This window comes from Mchenga conophoros, linkage group LG3, assembly GCF_057382185.1.
Source record: "Mchenga conophoros isolate Kocher_MC1m ecotype Shallow Benthic linkage group LG3, M_conophoros_male_GT1.1, whole genome shotgun sequence".
NCBI classification, from domain to species: Eukaryota; Metazoa; Chordata; class Actinopteri; order Cichliformes; family Cichlidae; genus Mchenga; species Mchenga conophoros.
Genome location: NC_140528.1, coordinates 63,672,643 through 63,692,339, shown reverse-complemented (window position 1 = coordinate 63,692,339; position 19,697 = coordinate 63,672,643). Strand labels below are relative to the sequence as shown.

General features: G+C 40.1%; 1 protein-coding gene across 1 annotated transcript in view; it reads left to right on the top strand.

The window, feature by feature from the left end:
* adisspb (adipose secreted signaling protein b) overlaps window positions 1-19,697 on the top strand; it is a 55,482-nt gene that overhangs the window by 28,565 nt on the left and 7,220 nt on the right. The window contains exons 3-4 of the mRNA XM_085266572.1: window positions 487-620; window positions 17,536-17,674. Coding sequence (XP_085122698.1) covers window positions 487-620; window positions 17,536-17,674 — 273 coding nt within the window. The remainder of the gene's footprint in view (window positions 1-486; window positions 621-17,535; window positions 17,675-19,697) is intronic.

The window sequence follows — 19,697 nt, the reverse complement described above, 5'->3', positions numbered from 1 at the left end:
CAAATCAGAAGTTTAGATTGCAAACCTTTAACTCTTTTATTTTGACACTGAGGTAACAGTGAGATTCACATATAGGTGTCTGTAATGTGATATCACCCTGTTTATCCTGTGGGTAAAGATAGCTTTAAGACTCTGGGTATGTGTTTGGTGTCTTTGTCTCATGCTGCGAAATGAGCGTTGGCCCAGTCAGATGGTCACTTAAAAAAAAAAAAAAAAAAAAAAAAGTAAATATCTGAAGGGGATAAAATCTTTGTGCCTGATGTGTGTTTGTGTGTGCATTTTCAAGGCTTTAAAGCACCCAGAGGGTGCATACTAGCAAAGCATGCGCATGAGTGATTGTGAAGTGCTCTCCAGCAACTCTCCATTACATCACTTAAAGGAAACAACCGGCTGCTTAATGTGTGTTTTCTCCCTTTAAAGGGATGCAGTGTGAATATTTGTACATAGCAGACCTTCAGCTGCTCTTCCGTCTTTCCTCTTCCTCAGGTTGTGCTAAGGCAGGAGGCGTGCGCTTCTCAGAGGAACCCCACGCTGCATCTTCACACGTTCATTTCGATGAAAAGCTACATGACTCCGTTGTCATGGTGACTCCAGAAGATGATGGCAACTTTTTGGTCAAGGTTAGTTTAACCTTGTAATAGTTTGACACTTAATAGTTACTGAAGATTAAAGAGATGTCTTTTAATGTAGCTCAGTTTGATTTTAATTTTTTTTTACCTTAACTGTTTTTATAACAAGTGCAGTCAAAAAGTTTCACAACTTGTTCCTTGAAAACCAAAAAAACCCCAAACGAAACCCACCACAGCTAAATTCCTGTCTTCTGCTTGTGAAGCACTGTGAGGCTTTAAGGACTTGACAGATTGTTTCCTTGACATCTTGTTCAGACCACCAGCTGAGCACAAACGTGAACTCATTCTTCAAACCAATTTGACTTTTATACTAAGGACGATCGCTAATGATGAGAGCCGAGTCTCTGTCCGACCGTGGTGCAGGTTTTAGTGGAAGAGCCTACATCAGGTCAGGAGTCAGAGAAGTATGATTGTTGTTTATTTTTAAACATTCCTGGGTTGTGCCCTGAAATTTCTTCCTGCAGAAGTTGAGGTTTCTGCTCTAACATCCTGACATGTCACATTTGATCCAAATGACTTGAAATATGGCCATGATTTTAGCTCATCACTGTGCCCTATTGCCAAATTTGGCTCTCTGCAACCTTCTTTTTCCTAAGATGAATTTCAAGTTGCTGATTAGACACAGAGGAGAAGATACGTGAACATGGGAATGGACTTTAGAGTATATCCAGATGTAGATAAGAAGGTCAGAGTTGCACAAGGAGCTTTGAAGGCAATGACGGCTGAATTTAAATCAAGTAAAGTTTTTCTTTAGCGTTTTTATCGGTGCGGTTGTAGAACAGTTTTATCTCACTTCCTGTGTCCTGCTAAAGAGTCTGAAGACCACTCTCCTCTTATGTATTGTCTGTATTAGTTGCAGTCAGACCACAGTCTCGCCTTACAGGAAGTCTAATATAAGATGCTATTTCTGACTGTCAGACGGCAGTTGAGGTAATTCACTTTACTCTGTTTCTCATCAGTTCTATATCATTGAACCCACGAATGGTAGTAAGAAAGATAGCCTTTACTCATTTATAATAATGCTTTCAAAAAAGTTAATAGTACTTCAGTATATATAAAACAGTAGGTGATTAACATGCAAATGTGCAAACATGTGGATAAAATCATATTATTATCACTGTGCACTGAACAGTCTTATGGCAGCTGATATAAAGGACCTCCTGAGGTGATCAGATGTGCACTTTGGTGCAGTCAGTCTTTGACTGAAGGTGCTGCTGTTGATAACCTTCAGGTCACAGAGTGGGTGTGCAGGGTTGATCATAGCTGATTTCAGCTTCAAGTGCATTCTTCTCTCTACTGCCTGCTGAGCTTTTTCAAGTTCAGACCCGACTGCTGGGCCGTTCCTCTATAGGTTTGTCTACTGTTCCTCTCTGCTGTGCGGACAGCTTCTCCTCAGCAGGCCCCAACAAAAAGCACTGGCCACCACCATATGGTAGACACACTGCACACCAAGGGATGGCAGATGTTCAGTGACCTTAGCCTCTGTAGAAAATAAAGTCACCTTTGTCCTTTACTGCATACCGCCTCTGTATGGCTCTTCCATATCTGTGGTTGACCACCACTTCCACTTAATTGCTTCAGATTGTTGTTAGTGTTGAAGGAGGATTAATATGAATAAAATTCTCTAGGGATTCATAATAAAAGTCAGTAATTATCAAAATCTTCATGCAGGACAATTATTGACTGACCTCTGGCTGCTACATGTATTATATAAATGGAAGAAAAAATGTCTTACGTTGTCTCACCTTCAATGTAAGTGCCATGCTGTTGTTGTTTGGTGCTATAGATGACAGTACTGAGCGCTAAAATAATGAATAAAACCCCTTCTGTTCATCTGGACGTCGAGAGGGAGAAACATTTCATCTCTCATCTAAGTGACTTCTTCAGTCTTCGGGATGATTGAGACTGTTTTCAGTTTTCACATGACACATTAGATCGATCAATCTATCTTATCAGTCTACAAAATAAAAAGCAGTGTGATTAGTGTAGACACAAAACAATGTCTAAGTTGTGTGAATATTTTAGTTAGAGGATGTTACTAGAAGTGGATATGGAGAGCTAATAAGAGGACGTGTTAGATTAGGTGGCATTAAAAAATAAATAAAATAAAGCTTTTGTAACAAGTAGAGTCAAAAATTACATCAACATGCTATGAAAAGTCAGTACTTATTTTATTTTGTAGTTTTTTTCCTGATGTAATTCTCAAATTTTAGTATTTGTAAATGTTTAAGTAATAGGGGTAGGCTAGAGTCTCAAAAAGATATCGCCATATTTCAACAGAAATTTGTGATCGTGATAATTTGATGATATACAAACAAAATACTGAACCAAGTTTCATCAGCGATTGCAGCTCACAGGCAGTTTCTTTTTGATCATATTTTTCCATTTTGCTCCTAGGTTTTCATTTTCCCTTTTAAGAGTACTGGTGGTTTGAGGGACACTAAAAGCACACGTGTTACTTCTTTCTTTTATGCTGTGCAATTATTTGACAAGGGGAAATTATCAAGAGCAATAAAGATGTTAAACCTCCGTCTGTGAAGGATAGGAAGACTGAAGACTATTTTTAGTCTGGTGATTATGTGTGTTTTGTTTATATGTCTGTCTGTTATGAATTAATGTAGTCATGAGGTGCTTCGCTGATGACGCGTTGGAAATGTTCGGAGGCACTTACTTAAAATGATCACCCTAAGCTCAGCTGTCTGGCAGCATCACACGCTCTGGATAAGAAACACTCTGCACCAGTTTGCTTCCAGCCTGTTATTCAGTTTGCGTCATGCGTGTCACGTACACCAGAGAACCAAATTCAATTCCACTTTTATTGTCATGGGGTGCAGGTGTAGTTTCAGAGTGGATGTCAACAAAGGCTGTAAAAAGGTTGATTAAAGGTTTGCCAATACAAGATCTTACTTCTCTGGCACATGTCTTTCTAACAAGAAGCCTCCAACCGGCTACATTTATAAAAGGAGTGATTAAAAATATTTTTAAGTTTTGTTTTCTTTTTCAAAAAACAAATCTACTTTTCACAGATTATATCTCTTGTGGCGTATTAGCTTAAAAATTCAGAAATAGTACATAAGGGCTTAATTTCTTTGGATGGCATGTTTTCAAGTGGCAGATATAACAGAGAGAGGTAGGTCTTTGATCTGGTGTACCCGTCCCCTCGCTTTCTGTCAGAATTGATAGGTTGTATCTGTGAAACATCGAGTCCAAGATTAAAGTCTTTTCATTCCTGCTAATCTTCTCTGTCAGCTTTAAAGTTTAGAGAACAATGATATCGGACAGCGCATCTTTCTGCTCTCGGCTCTTAAACCCTGGAGGAACCAACAGCAAAGGAAGGTGCCTAAGGCCCAACATTGTTGTAATATTAATGATAAATCACCCTGTGACACTTGTCACAGGGTGATTTATCATACAGGCTTGATCTTTAGATGATAGTAATGATAATGAACCATGTTGCTAACTGCACAATTTATTTATTTTTTACTTTCTTTTTACAGTTCTTTACAGCTGCTTTGTTATAGAGGTGGTTGTTCATCAACTTTTATTCATTTCATTGTTTTTTTTCTTTATTTTTCTTTTCAACATTATTATCTGTGAATGTAACGTGTGGGATATCTGTCAGTAGAGATGCATTGCTAGATTCGAATTCATAATGTTGTTACTATGTTCAGTTGTTTTGACATATTGCACCGTTTTAGACCCAAACTGAAGTGTCTCAACAACTTATTTTTGAATAGCAGTAACATCTTTTAAAAATACTTCCCAGAAATTTTTTTGCTTTTCCTCTGCCAACGTCATGAATTTGAGGAATGTGTTTATAACTGTCTGATGGATTGCCATGAATCTTTGAAGATTACAAATCCCACAGCTTTTTACTGCTCAGCTGTAAAAAGTCGAGTGGGGTGTTATCGTCGTGAACAGTATAACTTGAGAACGATGGGAGATAGGATATTCAAATTGATCTACTAAAAATATTGGAGAGCTTTCAATGGCAATCCATCCGATGTTCATTCATCGTAAACATCAGGTTCATCATGCCACTAAAGCAAAATTGATCACTGAAGTTGGCTCCAGAAACTCGTGTTTGAGTCAAGCGTTGTTTCATTTACATAAATGTGCTCATGGTTAACTGGTGAAGGCTGAAATATGAGTTGCAGTGATACTCTTTTTACTAGAAAAGATTTTCTCTTCAATAAACCTTGCTGGTAACCTCTGTGTGTTGTAGTTCTATTATGGTGGAAAGTGAGTAATTCATTCTCTGTTGTCACCAGCATGTTGCTGCAGTCACTCTGTTGATGGGGGAGTGTGGGGTTAAGTTACTATAATAAGCCAGAAAGCCCAAGTTTCAGTGTAACAAGCACCTCAAACTTGTGGACGAGTATTTAAAGATCACCTTTGACCTAAGGTCAGGGGTGATCTTTAAATTCAAAGTGACTTATAAGGCGTACTATGTATGTAGTTGGTCTTTAGTCACATAAATGAAACGCGATTAGGCAGAAGAGTGATGTCCATCTGGGACACTGTAATCAAGATTGTAGGGCAATTTGGCGGCTTCCACAAACAAGTGCCCTCCCCAATGTCATTTTAATGGATTAATTTTTAAGTCTATGAGAATGTTTGTTCACTAATCAATGTATCTTTGTTATTACAACATTCTTTTTTCTTTGGTAAATAAGTTTAAAATAACATAAACAGCAACTTGAAATAACATCTCACTTTGAAGTAGTGTCACAGAGTTGTTGTTGTTTATCTCTTTTTCTCATGTTGTTGGTGTGTTTTTTTAACGGTGCCTTTAAAGTCTTCCGAGTGTAACTTTCCAGATTCATAACTGCAAACTTCAGTATGAAGATTCTTGTTTCGGGCTAAGTGTCTGTGGTCAACTCTGAAACAAAGAGGTGGATGCAGTGAGAAAGCGCTGCATAAATTTGATTCTTATTTTCTTGGTGTTAGGGCAGGTTCATAAAATTTGCATACCAGACATGTGTCCCAAAATAATCAAACCCCAAAGTCACAAAGTCATATTATAATGTTGAATGAAAACTGTTGTGTGTTATAAAACACGATAAAGTGGTCGACTTTCTCAATTCAGTGTAATTGGCAAGCAAAGATGGACTTTTTTTTCCCCCACACCCTTATCCATGTGTGAAGCTGACCGTCCGCTGTATCTTCTCAAAGGCACAGCAGGAACTTCAAGCTCAACCAACAGCAAGCACATACAGGATGAAAACGGGAGGAGTAAAAACAGCATGTATGCTACTGTTGTGTGCCTACCACTCATGACTCAAATAATTAAAGTCTTATTTCCTGCTCTCGTTGTGTTAGCTTAACTGTAAGCCACCTGGGTAACAACTTACTAGCCAGCTAGCCAGCAGCTATTATCTTAATGTATATATAAAATATTGAATATGTAGTAAGGAGTACATTGGGTTATATTGAATAGGCAAGTTTGTTCTTGCCTTTTACACTTAAACTTGGGCTTATTTAGACACTTTCTGGCTTCTTATAGCAACCTAACCACCCCTGTCAACATACAGCGGCTGCAGCAACATGATGGTGACAACAGAGAAATAATTACTTACTTCCCACAACATTAGAGCTATAAAACACAGAGGTTACCAACAAGGTTTATTAAAGGGAAAAACTTTTCTGGGAAAAAGAGCCTGCATCTCAGGTTTCAGCCTTCACTAGTTAACCATGAGCAGCTCATGTAGATGAAATTTAAAGCCATTGTGTCTCCCTTACAGATGAATTGTAATAATTTTGGTAATTCTCTTAATTACTATCTGGAACTTTGCACTTTTTGTGGTTTTACATGTTACCCCTCAGCCGTAAAAGTCAGATGGGGTTGTAACCCTGATGGATGGGCGAGCAGGTGGGCAACACCAACAACCAAGTTGTGAAATCGGTAACTCGAGATCAAAGCAACGTAGGAATTTCAATTGATACCACATGTGCATCTACGAGAATCTGACCTCAGGGGCCAGAGGTCAAGTTTTCTGAAAAACTTGTGACTTTAAGAAAGCAAAGTCACCTAGGATTTCTGAATTGATACCATAGATGGTAAATGGAATGGTTCTTATGTAGCTCTTTTCTACTCCATCTTAGCACTCAAAGCTTCTCTGTATGTGCTTTCTATCTAACATTCACATGCATTCTTGCTCTGATGTATCAGCAAGCAACTTGGGGTTAGTATCTTGAAGTAGTGTGCAGACTGGAGTAGATGGGAATCAAAGCACCAACGTTCCGATTAATAGGTGACCTCTACCACCTGAGGTACAGCCACCTCATAGATGCAGCTGTTGGTAGGCTGCGAGTAGGACTGTTTTGTCTGCCTTATTCAGTGTTCTTCTTTTGACTGTTGTTTACTTTAGCTGCAGTGCATTTGACCTCTCAGGGCCACCGTACAAGTGTAACTGGTGTATAAAACCCATCAGCTAGCTATGGAGTCTGCCTTTACAAACATTTGTGAAAGAAGGGGCCATTCTAAAGCCCATGGTACTGTAATAGGATGTGACCGTTGCAACAAGTCAGTTTATGAGATTTCCTTCCTGGTATTATTGCAAAGTTGAAGTGTTTAAAAACCACAACAACTGGGGCACAAAGTGGAAGACCATTTACAGAGCGAGGTTGCTGATTCCTGGTGTGTAAAAGTCACTGACGCTTTGATGAGTCGGTACCTGCAGGACTCCAACTCTCCTCTTGTATTAACATCAGCACAAAAACTGTGTGATGGGAGTTTTATGGCATGGGTTTGCTTTTTTTAAAACACTCTAGGTGTGTTTTAAAAAAAAAAAGAAAAAAAGTTATTGATTTATTGAGATGGAAAAATTAATGTATTTGGCTATTAGTCAGGACCCCCGTAGTCTAGACACTGATTGTGGTAAGGATGGAGGCTTGGGTTGTCTGAAGTCTGAAGGGGAGAATGACAGAGCAGAGAGTGGAGGCTGATTGGCTAAAAGAAGGCTGGTAAGAAGATGATTGGACTAGGGTAATGATGTCAGCATTGAGTTTGACAACGTGGGAAAGAGGAAGCAATGTAAAGAACAGACTAACAGCCGAACACCCAGGAAAGCAGGCAGATGAGTGATTACAGATCTCTTTTTTTAACTTGCGCATACGTTTAATTTTGCAGTAACAAAAGTGTGTTTGTTAATGTGCGTGTGACTATTCTAAGCTTTCCTCAGATGATAACTGCCCTACCAGAAACCAAGTTGAAATGTCTTAAAGTTCAGTTCATGTTACTAAGCCTCTTGAAGTGTTAACTCTCACTCACAGCCAGATCATTGTGATTAAAAGTTGTGTGTGAGCGCGTGGATGGACTGCAGACACTTAGTTCTCAGTCACAGATCGGCCCGTTTGTGCACTCGTGTTTCTAAAAGCTCTGTAAGTGCAGGCCCAGAATATTGTGAGCTCGGTTTTGTGGAGGGGGCATCGCTAATGAACTGGTTAGGGGGTGAGAAGGAAGGTGCCAATCCCTGCAGACATACCACTAAGGAAGTGGGTGTGCGTGGGATGGAAGCGCTATGCATCCAACAGCTGTATGAATGCAGCCCTGATGAAGGTAATTTACATTTCACAAATTGTGTATGTCCATGTGTCAGGTGCGGGTCGGGCAGATTTTCTATTCAGTGTTTCTGCACAGAAATTTCAGTCGCGGTGATGCAAATGAGCAGCTGACAGTGCTGCAAAGACCGGCTGAAGAAGCCACACGTTTTTAAATTTAAAGTGTTTATGAAGTTTAGTTTCTGTAGTGCATAAGGTGAGGTGTTGCTCTGCATAACATTAGTGGTTCTACATGCAGATTACCAGTAATCTCATTACTAAGTAACCAGATTAAAGGCTAATTAGTGAAGAGTGTGTGGTTGTCTGCTGGAAAGATTAACACAAAATAAGAAGATGAAAATAGGAAAAGCTGCTTTTAGCTTCAAGTGGAACTAATACATCTAGTATATTAAAAAGTGATTTGTTGTTAGAGGTTGTTCTTGTAGTAACACATCTGCAAACAAAAGCTGATTCTTGACGCTTAAAGATTTCTTCTTCAAGATAAACACTGCAGAAGTGGTAGTTGTTTAGTACACAGGGGGAATTTACCTACAAAAGAGCCATTTATTCCACTCAGGAGCTGATGGAGACCAAAATAGAGTTAAAAGAGATGGGCCTTCCAGTAATTCGGTGAACACAAGGATTTTGCCTACATACAGACTTTTTGTGTAAGGAAAATGAAACAATGAATTGAACAATGAAGGAACAATGAAAGCGGTAGTGTTGGCTCCTCTCTTAAGCCTTGTTTATACTTTCAGCTTTAACGAAACGTCATTTTCCCCATCAGACGGTGAGTGGGAGAGAACGTGCGCCTTCCTGTTTTGTGTGACCGCACGGACTCGTTAGAATTTACATTACAATGCACCAACTGTGCAAGCGCCCCAGGTGGCAAACTTCAAAGAAATCTAACAGGAAAGACTACTCAGCGGTTGGGTCTGCAGTTGTCTGTGTCCACAGCAAAGTATAATGAAGGCTTCATTTTCCACAGCAGCTTTATCTGCCCTTTCTGCACCGGATGACCTTCCTCCCATTTATTTAGACTAACTTGCGACCCTTGAGTTTGTCTCTCCTTGTCTCCATCTGGGATCTTTTGCACAGTTTTAATCACCACCAACAAACCACACTGCTGACCACATAAAGGCCCTACAATATTAGGACAAGATGAGCATGAACAAGATGGGAAGGACAAACTCCTTTTCAACTTTTTAACCATTAGAGAGGGAACACCATTGACTCTGATGTGTTGGAGGATGAAAAGAAGAGGATGAGGTAGGGAATAAAGAGGGCAGAACACAAAATATGGGAGAGACAAGAAAAAAGTTAATGACGTGTAGTACTGGAATGTAAATGGACATTTTTTAACCAGTTTTGGTGCAGTTGACATATTTATTCTTTGTACACTGTAATGGTACATTCCCAGCATGGAAAATAGTATTTTGATTTTCATGACTTTGTGCAAATTGCAGTCTCCTTGTCTTTTAAATCTTTGCTTTGAAGCCAGGGATCTGGTTTGTGACCACACGCAAAAAGTTGCCAGCTTCACATTGACTTTGGTGAGTTAATGGTCAGTCCGCTATCACTTTGAGATTGAATGGAGTCAAGTTGGCAAATATGTGCAATCCGTTTGTGATAATCGGGTGAATTACAAATCCCTTTTCAACTACATAAAGAGAAATTTACATTAACTACATTTACAGTCCAACCAGAATCAACCAAGCATGACGTAGTTGCTGCAGGATGGTGATTTAACTGCAAATTGAAATCGGTGCTCAACAACCAACTCGAGTTTCCTAATGTAAATAAGTGTCACAAAGGAGATTGGCTCATTGGCGCAGACTGATTCAGATTGATTGCAGCCCTTTGCCAAACTGAATGATTGCACCAATCTGAGTTGCACTAGGCGACCTGTGCAAACACCTTGTAATCAGAAGTGTGCTACACCCTCAACTTCTAAGCGACAACGTTTGTAATGTAGATTGCAAAGGTTCAAAACGATTATAGTACCTAACAGCATTTTTCTGCAACATAAAATGAGCTGATCTTTGATATTGGACTAAATCACAAGAGGTGGTTTAAAACGGGAGCTAAAAAATACCCCTTTCCTACAGTAAGTTACATTAATGTATTTTCAACTTTTTGCCAGCTGTTTTCATAGCTTAAAGGAACCTATTTAACTTTACTGCATGGGCTGATCATACTCACCCATTTTACTCTTTAAAAGGCCTTTTCTGAACCAAGATACAACTGAAGTGATTGCAAAGGTTGCTCTAGTAGTTTTGGACATGTAAATGAGCAATTCTTGCTTACAACCAGAACCCCTGTGCATCCAAGTGCAAACAAATCCACAGAAACGTAGGAGATTTGTGTATATAACACTTTTACTTCTAGTTATATTAAGCTCTATACAGGGAGTGCAGAATTATTAGGCAAGTTGTATTTTTGAGGAATAATTTTATTATTGAACAACAACCATGTTCTCAATGAACCCAAAAAACTCATTAATATCAAAGCTGAATGTTTTTGGAAGTAGTTTTTAGTTTGTTTTTAGTTTTAGCTATTTTAGGGGGATATCTGTGTGTGCAGGTGACTATTACTGTGCATAATTATTAGGCAACTTAACAAAAAACAAATATATACCCATTTCAATTATTTATTTTTACCAGTGACACCAATATAACATCTCCACATTCACAAATATACATTTCTGACATTCAAAAACAAAACAAAAACAAATCAGCGACCAATATAGCCACCTTTCTTTGCAAGGACACTCAAAAGCCTGCCATCCATGGATTCTGTCAGTGTTTTGATCTGTTCACCATCAACATTGCGTGCAGCAGCAACCACAGCCTCCCAGACACTGTTCAGAGAGGTGTACTGTTTTCCCTCCTTGTAAATCTCACATTTGATGATGGACCACAGGTTCTCAATGGGGTTCAGATCAGGTGAACAAGGAGGCCATGTCATTAGTTTTTCTTCTTTTATACCCTTTCTTGCCAGCCACGCTGTGGAGTACTTGGACGCGTGTGATGGAGCATTGTCCTGCATGAAAATCATGTTTTTCTTGAAGGATGCAGACTTCTTCCTGTACCACTGCTTGAAGAAGGTGTCTTCCAGAAACTGGCAGTAGAACTGGGAGTTGAGCTTGACTCCATCCTCAACCCAAAAAGGCCCCACAAGCTCATCTTTGATGATACCAGCCCAAACCAGTACTCCACCTCCACCTTGCTGGCGTCTGAGTCGGACTGGAGCTCTCTGCCCTTTACCAATCCAGCCACGGGCCCATCCATCTGGCCCATCAAGACTCACTCTCATTTCATCAGTCCATAAAACCTTAGAAAAATCAGTCTTGAGATATTTCTTGGCCTGTTCTTGACGTTTCAGCTTGTGTGTCTTGTTCAGTGGTGGTCGTCTTTCAGCCTTTCTTACCTTGGCCATGTCTCTGAGTATTGCACACCTTGTGCTTTTGGGCACTCCAGTGATGCTGCAGCTCTGAAATATGGCCAAACTGGTGGCAAATGGCATCTTGGCAGCTGCACGCTTGACTTTTCTCAGTTCATGGGCAGTTATTTTGCGCCTTGGTTTGTCCACACGCTTCTTGCGACCCTGTTGACTATTGTGAATGAAACGCTTGATTGTTCGATGATCACGCTTCAGAAGCTTTGCAATTTTGAGACTGCTGCATCCCTCTGCAAGATATCTCACTATTTTTGACTTTTCTGAGCCTGTCAAGTCCTTCTTTTGACCCATTTTGCCAAAGGAAAGGAAGTTGCCTAATAATTATGCACACCTGATATAGGGTGTTGATGTCATTAGACCACACCCCTTCTCATTACAGAGTTGCACATCACCTAATATGCTTAATTGGTAGTAGACTTTCGAGCCTATACAGCTTGGAGTAAGACAACTTGCATGAAGAGGATGATGTGGACAAAATACTCATTTGCCTAATAATTCTGCACTCCCTGTATAGTGAGAGCACTGACTGAAATGGTTACATAGCAGTGTAAACTTATATGTTGTTCAGTAACCTTGGTTACTCTGGTAACTGATTGAGTTATTGAGTGCTCCTAGTATAATCTGCTTAAGCTGCATGTCGGCACTCTGAATAAATGAAGCTGACTCTATGGAGTTGCCCTTTGAAGTCCAGCAAAAATTAATTTCTTATGTGTTATGTAAGTATTGCCAGCAGCTATAAAGCAAATGTAACCAGACAAATAGCTTACAGCTCAATCTTTGCAAGTCAGTGGCTCACTCGGTCTACGGAGAATTTTTTTTTGTTCTCACAAGTGATGTCTTCCAAGTAAGCGTTCCCTGCTTCTACATGTAGTCAGCAGTCAGTGTTGTGTGTTCATAAGTACTGACTGAACTGTCTTGGTGAAGTGGGGTGACGAGTTCTTGAAATGTGTGGTATTTGTCAGCCAGCTGAATCGGACCATTGTTTTTGGGTGAACGCTTCCAGTGTTACACATGATATATTGTAATACCAAAAACAGGAATGCTTTCTTTTTCTTATGAACTGAAATGGTTCACGCTGAGTTTTTCACTTCCAACTGTTTGGTTGGGCTTTTTCCTGCCTAAACTCTTTATTTTGTTGTTTTAATGTGGAGCCTGAAATTTGAATTTCACAGTGTGTGGACGTGCGTGGGACTACACTCACAGAACGATTGTTCTTCTCTGCAGCGCTCCTTCAGCATTCCCTCTTGTCTCTGTAGCGCTGTTTGGAGCCTCTGCTCTGCCCGTTGCTTTAACCAGGGGTCGCGTGGGGCTGAAAATGCCGTTTGCAGCTTTAGCTGGAGGGTCTTTACGCTTATCTCTCCTTGCCTGCATGGCCCTGCTGTCTCATTCTCTCTCTCTCACTCTCGATGTATCTGTATATCTCGTCTCCTCTGCACAGCTTTCTTCACCACTTGCTGTGATAACTCCCCCTCATGAATTTTTCTCTTTGCTTAATATGAGGCTGCTACTTCTATATCTCTACTACTATATCATCCCACACTAACTTTTTGCAGCTTTGTCTTGCACTTACTATGCCAACTATAATACTCTTTATCTCAGGTTTGAGCATAAAATGCAGGATAATTGACTGACTCTACAGATCTTTTACCAAGTTTTATGTTTTCAGTTGGTTGCTATGGACCAGATTTGTGGGCAGCATCAGTGCAAAATGTTCTTTTGGTGTTGAAGATCTGCTGCTCAGATTTTATAAAGAGGCACAATGAATATTTTTCAAACTAAACTGGGTGGAGGTTTCCCTTTCAGTGCACAACAATTTTGGGAGAAGGGTATTCAAATGATTCACACAAACATGAGGAGAGCGGTAGGCTAGTTATTGCAAATAACACTGAATTTATCACTGAAAAAATGCATGTCTCATTTTACAGCTTTTGTGGTTGTGATAGTTGTCACTGGGTGTTAATTTATTGCAGAGGGTTATCAGAATGGCAGACTGAACTGAACCTAATGTGGAATGTGGTGGGAGGAAGCGAGGCCCAATATAGCAGAAATCAAACGTGTATAACAGAAAAGACTACTCCACCGTCGGGTCTCCAGCTCACTGTATTCATATCCTGCAAAGTATAATCTAGGCCTAAGGTGTAAAACCTGTGCTTACCCTGTAACAATTTGGCGAGTACAGTACTCACTCCCACATTGATTCCGCTTGATTTTGACCTGCTGAGTTGTGCTGCTCTTTGTAGAAATCTGGTCACAGTGGTTAGTAGATTTTTTGCAGAACTTTCCACTCCCATCAGTGCATTTGATGATGGTGATTGTGGCCTCATGCTAAGTGCACAAACTGTCAGAGAATGAAAACGTTTGACAAAATTTCAAATTTCTTAAACTTCCTAAACTATCTGAGCAGCTTCTTGATGCATGCTCAATCATCCAGTTAAATAAATCCCCAAAAGGGGAGTCTGTTGATCTGGACGTAGTGTTTTTAGTGGGAGACACATTTTCTCATCCAAGTGACTTCTTCCATCTGAAGAAGTCACTTGGATGAGGTAATTCAGAAGGTACAGGGAGTGCAGAATTATTAGGCAAGTTGTATTTTTGAGGAATAATTTTATTATTGAACAACAACCATGTTCTCAATGAACCCAAAAAACTCATTAATATCAAAGCTGAATGTTTCTGGAAGTAGTTTTTAGTTTGTTTTTAGTTTGAGCTATTTTAGGGGGATATCTGTGTGTGCAGGTGACTATTACTGTGCATAATTATTAGGCAACTTAACAAAAAACAAATATATACCCATTTCAATTATTTATTTTTACCAGTGAAACCAATATAACATCTCCACATTCACAAATATACATTTCTGACATTCAAAAACAAAACAAAAACAAATCAGCGACCAATATAGCCACCTTTCTTTGCAAGGACACTCAAAAGCCTGCCATCCATGGATTCTGTCAGTGTTTTGATCTGTTCACCATCAACATTGCGTGCAGCAGCAACCACAGCCTCCCAGACACTGTTCAGAGAGGTGTACTGTTTTCCCTCCTTGTAAATCTCACATTTGATGATGGACCACAGGTTCTCAATGGGGTTCAGATCAGGTGAACAAGGAGGCCATGTCATTAGTTTGTCTTCTTTTATACCCTTTCTTGCCAGCCACGCTGTGGAGTACTTGGACGCGTGTGATGGAGCATTGTCCTGCATGAAAATCATGTTTTTCTTGAAGGATGCAGACTTCTTCCTGTACCACTGCTTGAAGAAGGTGTCTTCCAGAAACTGGCAGTAGGACTGGGAGTTGAGCTTGACTCCATCCTCAACCCGAAAAGGCCCCACAAGCTCATCTTTGATGATACCAGCCCAAACCAGTACTCCACCTCCACCTTGCTGGCGTCTGAGTCGGACTGGAGCTCTCTGCCCTTTACCAATCCAGCCACGGGCCCATCCATCTGGCCCATCAAGACTCACTCTCATTTCATCAGTCCATAAAACCTTAGAAAAACCAGTCTTGAGATATTTCTTGGCCCAGTCTTGATGTTTCAGCTTGTGTGTCTTGTTCAGTGGTGGTCGTCTTTCAGCCTTTCTTACCTTGGCCATGTCTCTGAGTAAATGGTAAATGGTAAATGGTAAATGGCCTGCATTTGTATAGCGCTTTTCTAGTCCATAGGACCCCAAAGCGCTTTACACTACATTCAGTCATCCACCCATTCACACACACATTCACACACTGGCGATAGCAAGCTACATTGTAGCCACAGCTGCCCTGGGGCGCACTGACAGAGGCGAGGCTGCCGGACACAGGCGCCACCGGGCCCTCTGACCACCACCAGTAGGCAAACACGGGGTTAGTATCTTGCCCAAGGATATTTGGCATGCAGCCAGGATGCAGCCTGGGATCGAACCACCGACCTTCTGATTAGTGGCTGACCTGCTCACCTTGTGCTTTTGGGCACTCCAGTGATGTTGCAGCTCTGAAATATGGCCAAACTGGTGGCAAGTGGCATCTTGGCAGCTGCACGCTTGACTTTTCTCAGTTCATGGGCAGTTATTTTGCACCTTGGTTTTTCCACACGCTTCTTGCGACCCTGTTGACTATTTTGAATGAAACGGTTGATTGGTCGATGATCACGCTTCAGAAGCTTTGCAATTTTGAGACTGCTGCATCCCTCTGCAAGATATCTCACTATTTTTGACTTTTCTGAGCCTGTCAAGTCCTTCTTTTGACCCATTTTGCCAAAGGAAAGGACGTTGCCTAATAATTATGCACACCTGATATAGGGTGTTGATGTCATTAGACCACACCCCTTCTCATTACAGAGATGCACATCACCTAATATGCTTAATTGGTAGTAGGCTTTCGAGCCTATACAGCTTGGAGTAAGACAACATGCATGAAGAGGATGATGTGGACAAAATACTCATTTGCCTAATAATTCTGCACTCCCTGTAGTTTGGTTTTCTTTCCCCATCAGGCTACAATGAAAATCTGGCAGAGGTGATGGGATTACAATCACCAAAGCCAGGGCTAATAATTTCTTCAGCAACTTCTTCAGTCTGAAAGAGGTTAAAATATTACACAACATCCTTTTTTTAAGCAACTCACTACAGTCTGAAGAGGCCACTTGGATGAGTGCCGAAACGTTTTGCTCACTGAAAATGCTGCGTCCAGATGAACAGAATCAACTGTTGGGTACCTGAGCAGCTGTCTAAATCATAAATACATTCGTATTTTAATATAATAAAACCTAAGAATAAATATATGAAGAAGATGGATCTACACTCTCTGGTTTATAGAGTTAAATTATATGTAATGAGTCACTATTGGATCTGACTTAGAAACCGAGTGATACTGTATGCTCATGCTGTAGTGACTTGCATAAAAAAGAATGTTGTGTAATATTTTAACCTCTTTATGCTGCAGTATAAAGCACCTTGAGATGACTATTGTTGTGAACTAATGCTATATGTATAGGATTATTGTCTATTTTACACCAAATTGGACCTTCATTTGCAAAAATGAGTATTATACTGTTTTACCTAAGATTTGAAATTAGCTCAACTTTGAAAGAGCATAAGGTCGTCATTGGAGTGTTTTTACTAAGATCATAAATCACTTTAGAAGAGAATAATTTTCCCATAGACTTTAGTTAGAAAAGTCTCCCCTGGCCACTGGAAGGAATGCAAGTTTCAGGCAATTACACGTTGCTGAATGCTATGTGCGTTGTTTATATGTGGAACTTGTTTGTATTAGAACTTGGAAAAGCCTAAATTTCTCACGTTTGAAAACATAAAATTATTCTCTGTTTGCCTTTTTTTGTTTCAAAAGTACTGAAATCAAACAAATGTGTTAATTTTCTTTTGTTGCAATTCTTGCACTTGATCCTGGCTATGCTAAATGTCTACCATCATTGGGTGCTAAAGTTGTTTGGGTGCTGGAGCTGATGGCTTTCATACTTGAGTAGAAGAATAAGTGCTGAAGGCTTCACACACGCGCGATTAGCATCACTAAAATGATTTTGGAGTTGAGTGAAATTCAGAGGGTAATTTGGTTTTCTTTCCCCATCAGGCTACAATGAAAATCTGGCAGAGGTGATGGGATTACAATCACTGAAGCCACAGATAATCATTTCAATTAGAGGACTCTCTCAAGGAAAACTCAGCCCGGTAGTGGAGCCGCTTATATGTATCCATAAAATAAATCATTTTTATGTACCCGTAATAGGCTTACACTATGAAATGTGAGAGCACGGCTCAACCACTTTCTTCTCTATATAGACCGTCTCTGCTCAGCTAACCTTTCTTTCCCTTTGATGTGGCTGAATAAAGGAAGGAGAAAGAAAACAAAATGATTTGCCTTCATCTCTAAATCTGTGCTGGACTCTTGTTTAAAACCTCTTCTCCCTCTCTACAGGTCGGCTTCTTGAAGACACAGCACCGGTATGAAATAGTGTTCACCCTGCCTGAGATCCCAGCTCTGGGTAAAAATGTGTGTCCAGCGCCGCTACCCGGTCCACACCTCCGGATCACTGATATCACACCGGCACAAGAGGGTGAGGTCACGAGCGATGGAAAAACAAAAAACAGTTTTCCATTAAAATTGTGAAAAGTAATAATAATGTAAATTTGTAATTACGTTCAAATGATCAATGCCTGTCTGTGTCGCATCTTTTGACTGATGACTTTGAGCTAAACTAGGTCACTGGTTTGGGATTTGTCCATCATGATCAGTCTTATGTAACATGTTAGCTTAATGATTACTGAAAAAGTCAAAAATGGGAAAATCATTTTTCATGTAGTGCAGTCTTTATGTCAGATGTGATTATTTTAGATTCGCTTTAGGTAATAAAACCAAATCAGTAGTAACAGATTAGTGAATATAGCATAAGGACTGCACAACAGGCTGGCCTAAAGTCTAATATGTTAGTACCAATGCTGTGGTTTTATACTCCTATTGCTTTTAAAACCATAATATCATCTTCTTTTTCTTTGTTTGGCTGATCCCTTTAGGAGTCGTATGATGCCCTGTTAGCCTGTGCGCTGCTATACAAAGCTTTGTAGCCTCTCCAGAGTACATCGCACAAGGTTTACATTGTGTTGTCTGTTTTTGGAGGACTGCAGGCGAGTGTACCTCTGTAGCCTCTGCATTGGTTGAACTCCCATAATCCCTCTCTCTGAGAGCTAACAGAGACAAAAGCAGGAGCATAAATCCGGCTTTAGTCAGTGACCAGACTCTGTAATATTGTCAGACTTACCGGCGTTTAATAAGCAGATGCTAAGAAGAAAAAACCATAATAACAACACAGAGTAGCGTTACTAGAATGATCTGCATGCAGGCTGCTATTGACGTTAGTTGTACCTTTATCATTATTCTAACTACAAAATGTGTTGCAATAAAAACAGAGGCTTGGCTACAGAAGAAATGTTTGTAGATTAGATGAGTTATCATACGTTCTGTAATTTGGGAGCAGAGCAGTTACTACAGTTGCAATAATCTCAATTAAATGGAGGAAATGTCTTCCACTAACAGCTCACATGTATGTTGCCTGAGAGGTGAAATACAGGCTAAAAACTCAATTAAATGCTTATCTAAAGCTGTGAGATAAGCTGGTACATGTTGATAGTTATTTTGTTAAACTAATCAGCTGCCATCCTTCAGCCCTCACTTTCAGTGACACGAAGCCCTGTTCTTTCCCAGTCAGTATATGTAAAACAAGCTGCATTTGCAGTTTACAGTCATTAGTTTCCTGTTTAAACTGTGAGTCAGGCAGACCTTTTGTGGTATAAAGGTCATTGGTACTGTGTTTACAATACATTTGGGTCATTTTATATCAAAATCTCATAAAAAAAAAAAAAGTTCCCAACTGAACACCTCAGACTATGATCATATTAGAAAACTGCTTTGAGGAATCATGGCTAGAAGATGACCTGATATCAAAATGTAGGGAAAATGAGACATTTCATATTCTGTAACACGTTTTCACTGACCAACTATCTCACCTATCTCCAGTGAATGATCACAAGACAGGTAAACCATCCAGGGCACCAATGCTGAGGTTTTATACTCTTTGTTGTCATAGACATTAAATTGCTAGTAACACCATGCTTCTTCTTCGGCCGATTCCTTTTAGGGAATTGCCACAGTGGATCATCTTCCTCCACCTCACCTTGTCAACACCAACCCTCTGCATGTCCTTCACTACATCCAGGAACCTCAACTGTTGTCTTCCTTTCTTCCTGCCTGCCTGCTCCATCTTCAACACCCTTTGTCCGATATATCCTCTGTCTCTGCTCTGCACATATGCAAACATCTCAGTCTTGTCTCTCTAACTTTGCCACCAAACTGCCTGAGCCATCCCTCTGATGCACTCATTTCTAATCTTGTCCATTCTTGTCACTCCCAGTGAAAATCTTACATCTGCTTTCTGCCACCTCCACCTCGGCTAATGTTGATCTGCAAAATGATCCACTGTGCAGTTCCAACTGGAAATCGACTGATTGGCAACAGCATTAAAAAACAGATTATAATTCATCGTAACTCAACATTATTGACGCAGTGTGTTGACAGAGAACATA